The sequence below is a fragment of the Chrysemys picta genome, chromosome 13, assembly GCF_011386835.1.
Source record: "Chrysemys picta bellii isolate R12L10 chromosome 13, ASM1138683v2, whole genome shotgun sequence".
NCBI classification, from domain to species: domain Eukaryota; kingdom Metazoa; phylum Chordata; order Testudines; family Emydidae; genus Chrysemys; species Chrysemys picta.
In genome coordinates this window covers 12,791,330-12,808,240 of record NC_088803.1, presented here as the reverse complement: position 1 = coordinate 12,808,240, position 16,911 = coordinate 12,791,330, and the positions used below count along the sequence as shown (strand labels likewise).

Here is a 16,911-nt window from a genome sequence, read left to right as displayed (position 1 = left end):
GTTCTGGTTCTAAGTCCTGTGCTTAGACCACGCTCCAGTTAAACCTTCCATAAATTAAGGCCCAAGCTGAACAATAACCAGCCACCACTGCCGCCTCCTGGCCTGGGGCAGGAAACTGAGGATCTCACTCGAGGTTCCTCAGGTCAGTGTCCACCAAGGCTGGTGGCCTGTTGGAGAATCAAACTCAAGCATTTTGGCAGCAGCTTCTTTGAAATGGCTGCTACACCTAATGGGGGGAGGGGGTGTTGTTCAGCAACCCCCCCTGCAGGGCACAGAGCTCTGCCTAACAAGGCTTGTGCTGTGCCCCTAGAGTCCTGCTGACAAAGACCATGTGATCTGAGACACAGTGTCCTGCACTGAGAACCCAGAGCCCTTTCTCTGCACATTGCAGGGATCTGAAATCATTTTTCAACCCCTACTGTTGCTCCATGCTGTGCTTGATTGGGACTGAATTTGGGATGCCAGGGCCAGATCCTGCAGCCATTCATCAGGGTTCTGGCAGCAGTCATTGGCAGTGCTGCATGAGCAGTGGCTGCAGGAATGGTCTTAGGTAATGAGTTTAGGGATTGCTGATCAGGGTCTGGCCAGCCATGCAACTGTCCCAGACTGGGTACCCCAGGGCTTCCAGTCTCTTCGGATCCCTGGCTCCCCAGGCTTCCAGTCTCAGTGTTGGTTCCAAGGAGCCAGTTGGCCTGGGAATCTGGAAGCCCTTATGTTCCTGGCCCAGCACAGTCTGCATGGCAAGGTTACCCCAGAGCCATGGACCATGGGATTCCAGGCTCCCAGCTCCATGGCATGGAATCTGGAAGCCCTCAGTGCCCTGTCTTTAGCCAGGGTTCTTGGGGCTTCCAGGCTGCAGAGCGGAGAGCTGAAGCTCCCATTCAAGACAGGGCCCCCAGCTGTAATCTCTGATCCAGAGATAAAGAGTAGAAGAAAGTCAGGGAGTAGGGAGCCTCCTGCAGGACATGCATAGAAGGGAACAAGGGTCACGTAGGACTTGGGAAGAGGCTCTCCAGAGCAGCCAGATTGGAGGCCTCGCTGGAGCAACTTGCACTGCAGAGCAAGAACAGAACCCATCAGAGGGAGTTAGTAGGGGCATAACAGCCTGGTGAGTCTGGGCAAAGGCAACCCAGAGATTATAGCTTTGAGACAACCCTTATTCTGTGTTAATAAACCAGTCCCCACAAGGGGTTAGTAATTCAAATACATCAAATGTAGGAGATGGATTAACAGAGGAAGGAGAAATATTCAGGCGGTTACACCAGTTTCGACCTAGCCCTAACCCTAATCCAATAAAAGATGAGTTTTTAACTGTAAATTGTCAGAGGAACTGCTCATGTGTTTAAAGATAACCACTTTCTAAAGGGGTTTGCTGGATCAAGGCCTTAGTGCAAAATATGCAAAGGAAGTGAGCTATAAATTAATAATCATAAGCGCTGAGAGCAGATTCTCAGCTGGTGCAAGTTCTCAAGCTCAACTGATGTCAATGGAGCAATGGCAATTTAAACTAGTTGAGGACTGGCACCTTCACTTTTAATTGACCCTGGTATGATAATTCAATTTATCCACTCAGGAAAGAGAAACAGGGCATGTGAAAATGTAGCCAGTGAAAACAGCTCAAACACCAGGTACTTATGATGAGCTGTTTTGTATGATCTGTGCAGTAAGATACTCATAGAAATCCTTTGTTAAATAATGTTTTATAATGAATACTTATGGACAGTCATGAAGAGGAAATGAGTCAAAATAATTGGCATTATCGATCTATCTATTGATTGATCTATCAATCTATATCTCAAATCACATACTATGCTTTTGTCCCTCATATATGAATTGTATATATCCATGCACAGACATTGGTATCCTAAAACTAAGAATAGGCGTGCTTTGTGAAATCCTTTTTTAGCTTGGATGTGACTAGTTTTACAATGGATAAAGCATGAAATGCCAGGTCAGTGCATGTGATGGTAGTTTTCCACTTACACCAATATTATAAAGATATGACAACAGTCAAATTACTCATACCAGTATTTATTAGAGAGATAAGATGGACTTTATTCAGAGCTTATCTCCAGACCTGAAGAAGAGCTCTGTATATGTTTGAAACCTTGTCTCTCTCTGTGACATTCTATAACTTGGGGGATCACACTGTAACCCACATATTCCTCTTTTTCATATAATCATGATCTTACATATAAAACATGCCTTGTAAGGTATCAGGGAAAAGATCATGATCTGCTGAAAGTCATTTCTCTATCCGTATATGTATACCATTAATGCATATGAAGTTATGAGAATTGTGTTGTATGGTTGTCACTAAAACATGCTGTAAGTTGTGGAATCAGCCAGATATTAGCTCCCCAGAGGCAACAGCAAGGAAAGTAACCAACGCCCGGGCAGAGTGTCCAACAACCCATCAACAGCTATTGTCCAGCAAGGGAGCAACAGTGTAATGACTCACGTGCATGAGGCCACACCAGAGGAATTGCTCAACCTTGTTTGGAGAGACTCAGAAATGCCCTACAGACATGCCCATGTGGTTGGGGCAGCATTTTCCAAGGGGTGGCACTCCGGCTCCTTTTTTTTTTGCACTTGGGGTGGAAAAAGCCAGGAGCCAGCCCTGAGCGGAGTTGAGCTGCGGCGGTGCGGGATGTGGGGAGGGCCGCAGGAAGTAACCCTGGGAGGGCAAAGGAACCCCCCCCCACCATCGCAGTTCACCTCCGTTCCACCTGCTCCCCTGAGCGCGCCGCTGCCACTCCGCTTCTCCCCCTCCCTCCCTCCCTCCCAGGCTTGCCATGCAAATAAGCTGTTTTGCGGCAAGCCTGGGAGGGAGGGGGGAAAGCGGAGTGGCGGCGGCACCCTCAGGGGAGCAGGCGGAGTGGAGGTGAGCTGCGGCGGTGGGGGCCGTGGGGAGGGCCGCAGGAAGTAACCCTGGGCGGGGGGCAGAAGAACCATTCCCCCCCAGCTCACCTCCTCCTCCTCCCCAGAGCGCACCGCTGCTCTGCTTCTTCCCCCTCCCTCTCAGGCTTGCCGCAAAACAGCTGATTGGCACGGCAAGCCTGGGAGGGAGGGAGGGAGGGAAGGAGGGGGGAGAAGCGGAGCAGCAGCAGCGCGCTCAGGAGAGCAGGCGGAATGGAGGTGAGCTGTGGCGGTGGGGGACGGTTCCTCTGCCCCCCTCCCAGGGTTACAGGCCTGGGTGGGAGGGGTAGGAGGGGAAATGCGGTGCGCCCGGGGGAGGAGGCGGGGCCAGGGATTTGGGGAAGGGATTGGAATGGGGCGGGGAAGGATGGATTTGGGGCGGGGTTGGGGGGGCATGGGAAAATTTTTTTGCTTGAGGCGGCAAAAAGCTTTGAGCCGGCCCTGCATGCCTGGACTTGTGTTCTACAAGCACATTGCCTGAGAGTATAAAACAGACAGAGTGGACACATACTGGGACCTTCTCCTGCCCCCACCGCAGCTGCAAGGAACCAGGACACTGAGAAGAAGACACGACTCTAACACAGGAGATTGGCCCAGGTTTAAGGAACAAACCTGTATATTAAGGACTGCAATTTCCAGTGGGGTGAGAAAAACTGCCTAATCTAGTTGCTGCCCAGTCTAATAGGGTTGAGAGTTTAGACTGCGTGCTTATATTTTCTTTTCTTTTGGTAACCACTCTGACTTGTTATGCTTTGATATATAAATCACTTGTCTTTTTATTCTACCTGAAGCAGTGCGTTTGGTTTTAAAGGTGTCAGAGACTCACCTTGGGATAACAAGCCTGGTACATATCAATTTCTTTGTTAAATTAACAAACTCATAACTGGACACTGCAAGATTGAGGTTCCTGGGGTTGTGTCTGAGACTGGAGATATTGGCTAGTGTCATTCGGTTGCACAATCCAAGGAGCAGCTTACATGCCAGAGGCTGTGTGTGAACAATCCAGGAGTGGGAGTTCTCACAGCAGAGCAGGGTAAGGCTGGCTCCTAGAGTCAAGGGTTGGAGTGACCTAGCAGATCACCAGTCCGGATAGCACCAGAGGGGAAAGTCACACTCTCCCCTGAAGAACTTGGTCCAATAAATGATATTACCTCACCCACCTTGTCTCTCTAATATCCGGCGACCAACATGGCTACAACAACACTGCATACACCAGTGTTTATGTCACTATTAAACTTAGGGTATGTCTACACTACAAGAGTACTTCGATGTCACTTAAATCGAATATGTGGAATTGATATTACAAAGTTGAACGTGTGTTTCCACACTAAGGACAGTAATTCGACTGTGTGAGTCCACACTAACAGGGCAAGCGTCGACATTGGAAGCGGTGCACTGTGGGCAGCTATCCCACAGTTCCCGCAGTCCCCGCTGCCCATTGGAATTCTGGGTCGAGCCCCTAATGCCTGCTGGGGGAAAAAATGTGTCGAGGGTGGTTTTGGGTAACTGTCATCATCCAACCGTCACTCCCGCCCTCCCTCCCTGAAAGCACCGGCGGGCAATCAGTTCGCGCACTTTCTGCTGAGTGACAGCGCGGACGCCACAGCACTGCGAGCATGGAGCCCGCTGCGACCATTGCTGCAGTTATGGCTGTTGTCAACACCTCGCACCTTATCAGCCACCTTTTCCAGAGTCAGATGGTGAGAAATCGGGCGAGGAGGCTATGGCAGCGCGATGAGGACATGAAGTCTGAGAGTGTCACAGACCTGTCACAAAGCACGGGACCCTGCGCCGTGGACATCATGGTGGCACTGGGTCATGTTGATGCCATGGAACGGCGATTCTGGGCATGTGAAACAAGCACTGACTGGTGGGACTGCATAGTGCTGCAGGTCTGGGATGAATCCCAGTGGCTGAGAAACTTTCGCATGCAGAAGGGAACTTTCCTTGAACTTTGTGAGTTGCTGTCCCCTGCCCTGAAGCGCAAGGACACCCAGATGCGAGCAGCCCTGACTGTCCAGAAGCGAGTGGCCATAACCCTCTGAAAACTTGCCACTCCAGACAGCTACCGGTCAGTCGCAAACCACTTTGGCGTGGGCAAATCTACCATGGGGGTTGTTGTGATGCAAGTAGCCAAGGCAATCGTTGATGTACTGCTGTCAAAGGTAGTGACCCTGGGAAACGTGGAGGTGATCATAGATCGCTTCGCAGCGATGGGATTCCCAAACTGCGGTGGGGCCATAGATGGAACTCACATCCCTATCCTGGGACCGGACCACCAGGCCAGCCAGTACATTAATCGAAAGGGCTACTTTTCCATGGTGCTGCAAGCACTGGTGGACCACAGGGGACATTTTACCAACATCTACGTCGGATGGCCGGGCAAGGTTCATGACGCTCGTGTTTTCAGGAACACTGGTCTGTTTAGACGGCTGCAGGAAGGTACTTACTTCCCGGACCACAAAATAACTGTTGGGGATGTGGAGATGCCTATAGTGATCCTAGGGGACCCAGCCTACCCGCCAATGCCATGGCTCATGAAGCCGTATACAGGCACCCTGGACATTGAAAAGGAACTCTTCAACTACCATCTGAGCAAGTGCAGAATGGTGGTGGAGTGTGCTTTGGACGTCTCAAGGGGAGATGGAGAAGCTTATTGACTCGCTCCGATCTCAGCAAAAACAATATCCTCATTGTTATTGCAGCTTGCTGTGTGCTCCACAATCTGTGTGAGAGCAAGGGGGAGACCTTTATGGCGGGGTGGGAGGTTGAGGCAAATAGCCTGGCTGCTGATTACGCCCAGCCAGACAGCCGTGCGATTAAAAGAGCCCAGAGGGATGCGCTGTGCATCCGGGAGGCTTTGAAAACTAGGTTCCTCAGTGAGCAGGGTAACTTGTGATAATTTTGTTGGTTTACAGAGAAGCTGAACCTGCCCCCGTTTCTTTACCCAGTGACTGTTCACTATCCTCTCCAGTTTCATACCCCGTTCACCCCGTTCACCCCCTTCCAACCCACGTTTAAAAATAAAATCACTGAAAATTTGTTAATGAACAATGTTTTCTTCATTACTGTTTTCGCGGTAAAGTGTTGAAACTGGGACGCAGACTGTGGTGGGGAGCGGGTGTAGTGTACTGATGCAAAGGACGCTTCTAAAATCGAGGAATGCCAGGCTCCTGCTTCTACAGTGGTCCGCACTGGCAGACTGATTGTTTGAACGGAGTCTGCCACCCCTCCTGTTCGGGATTCTGTGAGTGGGGGCTATGTGACTTTGTGGCAGGGGGAGGACGGTTACAGATTCCCTGCTGAGTGGCTCTGTGATCCAGGATAAGGACCGCTGCATAAGATCTGTAACCGCCCTCCCCCGCCACAAAGTCACATACCCCCCCCCCAGACAATGAAAAGCACCTCCCAGACTGACCAGGGTGCCTAGTGACTGCACTGTGTGTGTGATCTGCTGCTGAACCTGCCCCCGTGTCTGTACCAACCACTTTTCTCCCCCTTAAAACAGACTGTCCTCTAAAAAAACATGATGGAAACAGCAATTAACAGAAACGTATTTTTTATTAGCAAATGGACAGTCAGGGGATGAGACTGGGATGGGGACTTGGGTGAGGCGGGAAGGAAAGGACTTATCAAATTTTGGAGAATGACACTTCTGCCACTTGAGCAGTCTGCAGGGGTAGAGTGACAGTTTTCACGGGCTCTCCTGCCCCTCCTTCTTCGTACTTTCGGTGAGGGGGGTATGGGACTTTGTGGCGGGGGACGGTGGTTACAGATAAACTGCCGCGGGGCTCTGTCCTCCTGCCTCCGATCCTGCAGAACACCCACAAGGCGCCGGAACGTGTCCGTTTGCTCCCTCATTAGTCCAAGCAGTGTTTGAGTCGCCTGCTGGTCTTCCTGCCACCACCTCTCCTCCCGTTCGCTGTGTGCTCGCTGGTATTGGGACATGTTCTCCCTCCACTGACTCTGCAGGGTTGCCTCGGCTCGGAAGCAGCCCATAAGTTCTGAGAACATGTCGTCCCGTGTCCTTTTCTTTCTACACCTAATCTGCGACAGCCTCTGGGAGTCTGATGACAGGGTAGGTCAGGAGACAGCCACAGCTGTGGGATGGGAAAAAGGGAGTGAATTCCTCAGAAAGATAAATTTTTGGGTGAACAAAGAAAATAGTCTTTCTCTGTAAAAAAGACCATTCACAGCACCTATCACATGCGCACTCAGGACAAGGTCGAATTTTCGGCCTTCGCATTCAGTCCCTGGGGTCTTGCAGTGCAGATCACAGAATCGGAACAGCACAGCGGAATTTGGGTAGTGGGCTGACATGGTAAGCCGTAGACTTGTGGCAGCTTAAAACTTTAATAATAGCACTGCCCTACTTTCACGTTCAAAGCAATGCTCCTAGCGTTGGCCAGTTCCTGCTGCCAGCAATCCGGCAAGCATGAACTCTGCCCCTGTCCCACCCCCTCGCGGCTGTCCCCGGGAATGATCCCTCTATGCTGCCCCTCTCCCGCCTCCACCGCATGGCTGTAAACCGGCGGTTACAGTTCTGTAAAGGAACAGGGAAGCAGTCCCAATACTAACATTCCCCTAATTCAAAACAGGTCACCATGAGTGACATCACTCTGATGCGTATTTCAGACAGCGACAAAGAACGCATGCTTTGGGAAAGCCTGCAAAGACCAGGGCCGTATGCCGCCATGCTGAGCAAGGCAATGATACCGGAGTACTTGATGGTAGCCTGGCGCAGAAACGTTTCATACTACGGAGGACACAACAAGGCCGCTCTCCCAAGGAACCTCATGCAAAGTCTTTCCAATTACCTCCAGGAGAGCTTCATGGAGATGTCCCATGAGGATTTCTGCTCTATCCCCGGACATATTGACCAAATTTTACTGTAGCTGCACTGGCAAGGGCTAAACAGTAGAGCGCCTAGGGCAAACCAATCAAGATATACCGGACATTGTTAGATTTTTTTGCAGCAGTTGCACTGCCAAAGACGAGAACTTTAAGTGCCTAGGACAATCTAATCATGAAAAAGCCACAGTTAATATTAATATTCTTTTCAAAATAAATGTTTACATGTTTAAACCACTTACCGGCTGATCCCTCCCCTGATTCTGGGTCCGGGTTAACACCTGGGGACTGTTGGTATGGGATCTCTGTGAGGGTGATAAAGAGATCCTGGCTGTCTGGGAAATCAGCGTTGTAAGCGCTGTCGACTGCCTCGTCCTCCTCATCTCCTTCCTCATCTTCCCCGTCCACTACCATCTCAGAGGAAGCGGGCGTGGACAATATCCCATCCTCAGAATCCATGGTCAGTGGTGGGGTAGTGGTGGCGGCCGCACCTAGGATGGAATGCAGTGCCTCGTAGAAACGGCATGTCTGCAGCTGGGATCCGGAGCGTCCATTTGCCATTTTGTCTTCTGGTAGCCTTGTCTCAGCTCCTTGATTTTCACGCAGCACTGCGTTGCATCCCGGCTGTATCCTCTCTCTGTCATGGCTTTGGAGATCTTCTCGTAGATCTTTGCATTCCGTCTTTTTGATCGCAGCTCTGAAAGCACGGACTCATCGCCCCACACAGCGATCAGATCCAAGACTTCCCGATCAGTCCATGCCGGTGCCCTCTTTCTATTCTGAGATTGCATGGCCATCTCTGCTGGAGAGCTCTGCATCGTTGCCAGTGCTGCTGAGCTCGCCACGATGTCCAAACAGGAAATGAGATTCAAACTGCCCAGACAGGAAAAGGAATTCAAATTTTCCCGGGGCTTTTCCTGTGTGTCTGGTCAGAGCATCTGAGCTCAGACTGCTGTCTAGAGCGTCAACAGAGTGGTGCACTGTGGGATAGCTCCCGGAGCTATTAGCGTCGATTTCCATCCACACCTACCCTAATTCGACATGGCCATGTCGAATTTAGCGCTACTCCCCTTGTTGGGGAGGAGTACAGAAGTCGAATTTAGGAGACCTCTATGTCGAACTAAATAGCTTTGTTGTGTGGACGGGTGCAGAGTTAATTCGATTTAGCGCTGCTAAATTCGACATAACCTGCTAGTGTAGACCAGGCCTTAGCCTTGTGTCTTTGGGACAGTATCAAACCAGCGATGTTGATGGAGCTACTCTGCATTAGTAAAGGATTAGCTGAGATGGGGAATTCACCTATTCATCTCTGTTGCACTCACTTTCTCCCGGCCACCTTTACCCATTCTTGGAACTTTGTGTGTATTGGCCATTGGCCAAATCCTGATCCATTTGAAGTGAGTGGCTAAATTCCAGTGATTTAAAAGGGATCAAAATTTGGCCTCATTATCCTGTCTGATTGTCTTTAAGAAATACTCCACAGCTTCCTCTTAAACAAACAAACAAACAACTTTTCCCACCATAGCACGAATGACACAGCATTGATTTATTTATTTAAGTTACAACAATAAAAAGATGTCTACCTAAGGCTCTTGGTTCCCTAACACATCATTAATGACACATTAATACCCCAGATCTATTCATATAATTATTTCAATAGGAACTCAACCATGCAGACAATTGTCACACCTTTATCGTTGTAGAAAGAAAATTTGCAGCTAACGCAGAAAATGCCACCAAAGTGATGACATAGGGACACCCCCAATAGGTAGCAAAATATTGACAATGCTGTCTCAATGAATACTTAACATCTCCCCAATCAGTCCCACCTTAAAAACAATGGAACAATGAAAGAAATAAACCCACCTACCGATTAGGTAAAAAAAATATAAACTAAAAATCAGAGATAGAAGCAAAAAACCAACAGTTATTGCACTGATACTGCAATCCAATTTTGTACCCCGAAAAAGAAGAGGCAGGGACTCCATGAAGTCCACTAAGGACTTTGATATGGCTACTGATTTCATATGGAAGGTGCTCAGATAGCATGGTGATGGTGGCAGTATACAATCCTGTGATAGATAAACAGACATCTAGACAGATAAATTGATGCTGATATTATCCAAACTGATATAAATTTACAGTAGCTCCATTGACTCGAGTGGTGTTTTAATTTTTGCCCATGCAAATTCCCCTTTGTGTATAAAGAGATGGCAAACCATGTGCTCATGGAGACAAAAATGTCATCAGTTGATTTATTTGTAAAGAAACACACATGGGCGGTGAAACTAAGGGTGCGAGGGGTGCTGCAGCACCCCCTGACTTGAAGTAGTTTCTATTATATGCAGGGTTTATAAAGTTTGGTTCAATGGCTCTCAGCACCCACACTATTAAAATTGTTCCAGCAACCCTGGAAGCACAGAAGGAAATTAAAATCAAAGGAGAAAGATGGACATTTTATTGATCATGAATAACCTCTGTCCAATAAATGTCCTCAGGGCAGCTTTGATCTCCTTGTTCCTCATGCTGTAGATGATCGGATTCATCATTGGAGGAACCACGGAATAGAACACATCCACCACGAGATCCAGATATGATGTTGAGCTGGAGTTGGGTTTCAGGTAGGCAAAGATGCCAGAGAAAATAAACAAAGAGACGACTGTAATGTGAGGAAGGCAGGTGGAGAAGGCTTTATGCCGGCCCTGCTCAGAGGGGATTCTCAGCACAGTTTTGAAGATCTGAACATATGACACAATTATTAAAACAAAGCAGCTTAAGACTAAGCATGCACTAAAGGCAATAACCCCACTTTCACTGAGGTCTGAATCAGAGCACGCCAGCTTGAGTAGCTGGGGGATATCACAAAAGAACTGATCCACTCTGTTACCTCCACAGAAGGATATTGCAAATGTGTTCCCAGTGTGCAGGGCAGAATAAAGAATACCACTGATCCAGGCACTGGCTGCCATTTGGACACAAGCTCTCCTGTTCATCACTCTCTCATAGTGCAGTGGTTGACAGATGGCGACATATCGATCATACGCCATGACAGTCAGGATGCCGAGATCAGCTGAACCAAGGAACATGAAGAGAAAGACTTGGGCAACACATCCAGAATAAGAAATCACCCTGGTGTTCATGAGGGAATTGGACATGGGTTTGGGGATGGTGACAGAGATGGAGCCGAGGTCTAGAATGGACAGATTTACCAGGAAGAAGTACAAGGGAGTGTGAAGATGGTGGTCGAAGGCTATGGCTGTGATGATGAGAAGATTCCCCAGAAGGGCTACCAGGTAAATCATTAGAAACACCACAAAGTGCAAAATTTGCAGCTCCCTAACATCAGAAAATGCCAGGAGAAGGAACTCAGTCACAGTGGTTCGGTTCAACATTTTCTTCCTCAGCACATTGTGTGATGGCTGTGGAGGGAAGGAGAATGGCAATGGTCAAGATTAGAGCGACAGAGGGAATTACCCCTTTTTCCTTCTGAGTAATACCCCATGATCTGAATGTCAAAGGTGCACAGCGCTTGTCACTTCAATTGACTAGGAGCAGTGAGTGCGCCTCACCTCCGACAATCAGAGCACTGGTGAGACAAGGAGGGTGAGGTAATATCTGTTACTGGACCAACTTCTGTGGGTGAGAGAGACAAACTTTCGAGCCACACAGACTACCTCACCCACCTTGGCTCTCTAATAAATGGGACCAACATGTCTACAACTACTTCATGCAATCAGACCATAACCCAGCTGTGTTGTCCCTCTAGTGTCAATTGGTGTAATGCCCTTACAGTCCATGTGGCTGCGTCACTTTACACCATCTAAGGATCTGGCCCAAGGCGTCACTTGATCAAATGCATTAAAGACTGGAATAAATTACAACCCAAGCCCACAGATCGAGCAAATATGGCCCCTCAACTCTGTAAAACAACAGAGGAAAAACTTGGGCACAAAACTAAAGTACTAGAACTCCAAGACAGCCCATTCCCCCATTCTCGGGAAATAGGACAGACTTGCTGAGCGTCCTAAATGCCAGAGATAGCAGGGGCATCAGCTGACTACGAAGCCACAGAGTTCAGCAGGGTTTCCACTGAAGTGGCGAGACTGAGCTGCTGCCTGTGCTGCCCCCATCTACTCCACTATGTTTAACACAGAACTGGTGAAGTCTGCCTAGCTGAGTTGGGAAACTCGCTCCCAGCTGCGCTGTAGATGTGCCCTCCATATCCTTGGGCAGGGTCCAGATAGACAGGCTACGACTGCCTGATTCAACCCGGACTCTGAGTTTCAAGCTGCTAGTACGTCTATTAGGTACAGCCCATATTCCCTGGCTGTCAGCTCTGCTGTTTATTCAGTTCTGCCATCCTTCAGCTATGTCTTTGAAACAGAAATAAAAATGGATGTAACTTAATGACAGCGTTTGAAACTACGGTATCATTGGACAACATTAGTACTTCACACCCTGGTCAATAATGTTCTGCTTTAACTCTTTTTAAAGAAAATTTGGGTTTTCAGTTAAACAATTTTTGATGCAAGGTCTCATCTATCTATCTAAAAACTGATTTTTTTCTTTGTGGGGAATTTTGGTTGGAATTGTTCAGTTTTCAGCAGAAAATGTTTGGTTCTCTGTTGCAGAAACCCCAACATTTAGGGATTTTATGGACTTCTATGTAAAGTCAAAATTTTCTAATAAAATAAATAAATCTGGCTGGCTCTACTTCTTTGATTGACTTGATAGCAAACATTGTAAAGAATTTCAATTGCAGTTCACATTTATGTTCTTAAATTTGCCCTGTACATTAATAGTTTAACATATTTAGTTGAAATAGCAAACTTACTGTGCTGGTCTTTGGATAATTTTCCCCAAATTGCGATTCATTTGATCCTCCAGTACCAGAAACTATTGGCCACTATCTAGCTATATATTTCCATGCACAACAGTCTATCACCTTATCTCTCTCATGGAGGCATCATTGCATTATCCAGCAGCAGTTTCCATGTTCTGTCGCTGGTTCTCCGGAGTTGCTGGGTCTCTCTGTAGTTCCTAGCAGCCAAGGACTCACTCCACCAATGGGCGCTCCCTGCTCCCCTCCTTGGGCAGGCTTAGCTGAGAGGTGATGGACTAAATGGGATCAGAGCTGAAAGCGCCTCCCAGCTCTAGAGCTGATACCAGCTTGTGCAGCATCCAGAGATGGCTACATCCCAGTATGTCCCTGCTCTGGGGCTAAATAGCTGAATCTGGTCTCCAGGGCTGTAAGCCCAGATCTGATGGGACCTCTGAACAAGCCACCCTGACAACCTGCCCTAATCAAACCTAACCCCCACAGAGGGGGAACACGACCTGCCCTGGATCTCACACAATGGCAGCATCCCCAGAAGGACCCTTGGCTAAAAACAAAGCAGGTTTGACTAAGGTATTTGACAAATCAAATATATATCTCAGAGACATGTGACCTATAATAGCTAAGAGCCTAGCACCGCCAGAGCCCCAGATGGCCTGGAACAGCCTGTTCCTTCATTAACGCCACATGATTACCACTGGGGGAGAAGAGAATTTTTGTCCTCTACTACTTCAGCAGCCTTTGGCATGCAGCCACCAAAGAACCCACAGCTCAGGCTGCCCTGAGTTTTCAAAGTTGGTTACTAAGAGGTATTCAGAGGCAAAGACTAAAAACTTAGAACCAGGTCCTGAGTTGGTGTAAATTGATACAGTTCCATTGATTTCAGAGTAGCTAGGGCTATTTATAAAAACAACAAGGAGTCTGGTGGCACCTTAAAGACTAACAGATTTATTTGGGCATAAGCTTTCATGAGTAAAAACCTCACTTTATGCAATTGATGACCTGGCCCTTTGATTTCAATCAAGGTCTGGCCAATTTACATCAGCCGAGGTTCTGGCCTGTCAGAGTTTGCTTTGTTTATCTGGGATTGGAGGGACCTTTCGAAAGCCCTTTATGTGTGTGGAGGTGGATAGGACGGTGGTGGAGACGGAAGATCCAGCAGTTTCCCCTGAAGACCAGCACCCTCTCTGTCTATGGCCTTCCCCCTAAAATAAAATTGCCACCCAGGCTTCACAAATTTAGTAACTACCTGCCACTAAGTCTAAAACTCCTTTTGTTGTGGGTGGAGACTTGTGATTAATTTACACTTAGTTATGTTAACTGAAGGGTGAGTTCACAGCTATTCATCTCAACATGTTCTGTGATTCATCCAGTCCTTCGTACCTCTCAGTTTAACAGTGCAAGACAGCAGAGGGAAAGGTTTTTGGGGGGGAGTGGGGGAAGGGGAGGAGAAACACAGGATACCTGCAGAGAAATGACCCCAAATTTAGATCACTAAAGATACCCCATGCCTGCAAGTGGCTCACCAAACTTCAGAGCAAAGCAGATTTTAGAACACCTACAAGAGTCGAGCTTTAAAGAATATAAACTGCTGGGAATGGAAACTTTCTAGCCATTTTTCTGCATTGGTGCATGCACACTAAAAATGTACATTTTCTCAAATACTATTCTCAATTTGGTCTCCCCAAAGATTTTTATGGAGGTTATGAACTACCTTTTTAAAAGTCAACAGATCAAGAGAATTTTGACCTGCATCACATCAATTATTTGACCTCTAGCTCTGCACAAAAAAAAAACCCAAAATGAAAAACCAAAACCAAACCAAAACCAAAAATACCCCCCCACACACACACAAAGAAAACCCCACACCACCACTTAGAAACCTCTTTCATAGCTTATATCTCAGCAACACCTAGCTTAAAGTACCCCAAATGTGGGTCATATGAAAATGTAAATTTCAGCCATAATGTCCCGCAAAATGGGGTTTCAATTTTTTCTGACACACACACATACACAGAGTGGTGGGGGAGGGGAAGGATAGCTGAGACTTTACCTGGAAATGTAATCAAACCCCCAATTTTCCTTTAAAAATAGCTTAATCAGAACCTTTCTGATCACCCCAATTGGAAGCTTAGCTTTCCACAAGGTTGGGGATCACTAATATTGTCCAATAATATTGTAATTTCAAACCCATTCATTCTATTGCATCCATTTTAATTTCAGTTTCACAGGGAAGCTGCAGGATGGCAAAACTGCAAAGCACCAAAGCTGAGAGCCCACAGAATATGTTCTATACATGTTGGCACCTTTACAGTCAGGGACAGATTTGAACCAAGCAGACAATTTCAGTCTATCTGTATCCTGCCCAAGGAGAAATAAGGGGTTAACAGAACTAGAACTAAGCTCTTTAGTCTAACACTGTATCCTGTGTACAGCACTGCTGTCAGCTGAGCACAAATGCTGAAGATGGAACATATGCACAATCAAACACAGCCCATCTCCCAAAGGGCTCACAGTCCTCCTAGACAAGACAGAGAAATGGGATGGAGGAAGGGGAAACAGAGGCACGGGGAGGGGAAGTGACTGACCCAAGGTCACACAGCAGCTCAGTGGCAGAGCCAAGAATAGAACCCAAGTCTCCTGAGGACCACTGACCCTCTCAGTGTAGAGGGAAACTGTACAACACAGTGGTAGCGAAGGGATGGTACCAGCCCATCCTTGCACTGATAGCAAAGTGCAGTGGTGGCTGCCATAAATCAGTGTGCAGCCGAGTAGCAGGCCATCAACGTGACATTGGGTGGAATCATCAAAGAAGAGCTGCCACTTTGAATGTTGGGCGCGCCCATGTCCTGTTTCAATGGCAAGAGGGAATCAGGTTGTACTGGTGGTTTAGAATTTCAGTTTCCTGGCCAAGCTGTGAGCCTGCTGTTTGCCATAAGAACATACAACTGGACAGGACCTGAGTCATCCAGTCCAATCCCTGATAGCACTGGTAACTATCATACAAACCTGGCAATACAGTTACCAAGCTCCATCTTAAAAATACTTAGGTTGTTTTACCCATTGCTCCTACTGGGAAGCTTTTCTGGACCATCCCTCCTCTGATGGGTGCAAATCTTCTTCTCATCTCAAGCCTGAATTTACCCTTGGGCAGTTTCTCCCCATTTGTTCTTCTGCCAACATTGTCCTTTAGCTTCAATAGCCCTTCTCCTTCCATGGTGTTTGTCCCTCTGAAGTATTTAGGGAGAGCAACCAAATCCCACCTCAGTCTGTGTTTTGCTAGGCTAAAGAAACGTAATTATTTTAGTCTCCTCTCACAAAATAGGCTCTCCATCGTCGCAATAGAACAACTATTGTTCCTAAAATTGTTGGGTTGGGGTTATAATTTGTTCCATATTTATATTGCATATTATCAAACATATTTTGAACCAGATTGTCAGAGGGTGGAATTAGATGCCACTCTATTGACTTTAATGAAATGTTGACACTTAAGATAGGCCAAGAAAGACTTTAAGGCTTGCAAGACCCCTATGATGCTTCACAGTTAAGAGGAAACTAACTTTAGAGAGTGGACTTTTTCCAAGCAGTAACCCTTAGCATATTTTCAGAACTTTTATAGAGATATCTTAGCAATGTTCTAACCGCAAGGTGTGAAATGAATCAACATGCCTCTTAGAAGGGCATACTTAATGACTCACCCACAGATGTTGAGAGAGTTGGAAAGTTCCAATGGAGCAGGGAACCTTGGAAATAGCCTAAGATAAGATGAAGTGTGTTCCAAAAAGAGAAAATAGATAGGGATCAGAATGATGCACAATGAGGGTAACAAGGGTATAACTGCCCTGAAAAATGAGGAGGTAGTAGAGCCCACTTGCAGAAAACTATGGGGAAGTTCTTCCCCAGTTCTTGGTAACTGTATGCCTCTCTCTGTGTGTGCTATCCTTACTAACTGTTAATCAATACATCCAATCAAATTTGACTTTTCCGAGGTTTGTTACAAGTAAACTAATCTCAACACAAGAAAAGCTCTTGCTAAGCATATAATCAGAGTTGAAATGTTTACCAGTTATTGGTTATCAAGTCATTGGTTGTTGATATTGACAAATTATTAAAGATCAATTATTGGAGCCTACCAATTTACACTCACAATAGTGATTACAAGAAGATTCCCTTTCAGGGATGTCAGATACATCACCAGATACATGACAAAGTACAAAATCTGCAGCTCAGAGAAACCCAAAAGTAGGAACTTGGTCACGGTGGTTCAGCTGGAGATTTTCCTTCTCAGTGCATCGTGTGCTGCC

At 47.1% G+C, this 16,911-nt stretch overlaps 1 protein-coding gene across 1 annotated transcript; it reads right to left on the bottom strand.

The window, feature by feature from the left end:
• Window positions 1-10,205: 10,205 nt before the first annotated feature.
• Window positions 10,206-11,162, bottom strand: LOC101951412 (olfactory receptor 14A16-like). The gene has a single exon (XM_005313540.3). The coding sequence runs from the start codon at window positions 11,160-11,162 to the stop codon at window positions 10,206-10,208; it is 957 nt and encodes a 318-aa protein (XP_005313597.1).
• Window positions 11,163-16,911: the final 5,749 nt, after the last annotated feature.

Excerpts from the sequence above, each read along its gene's own strand:
- LOC101951412 (XM_005313540.3), bottom strand. The coding sequence starts at position 11,162 with ATGTTGAACCGAACCACTGTGACTGAGTTCCTTCTCCTGGCATTTTCT.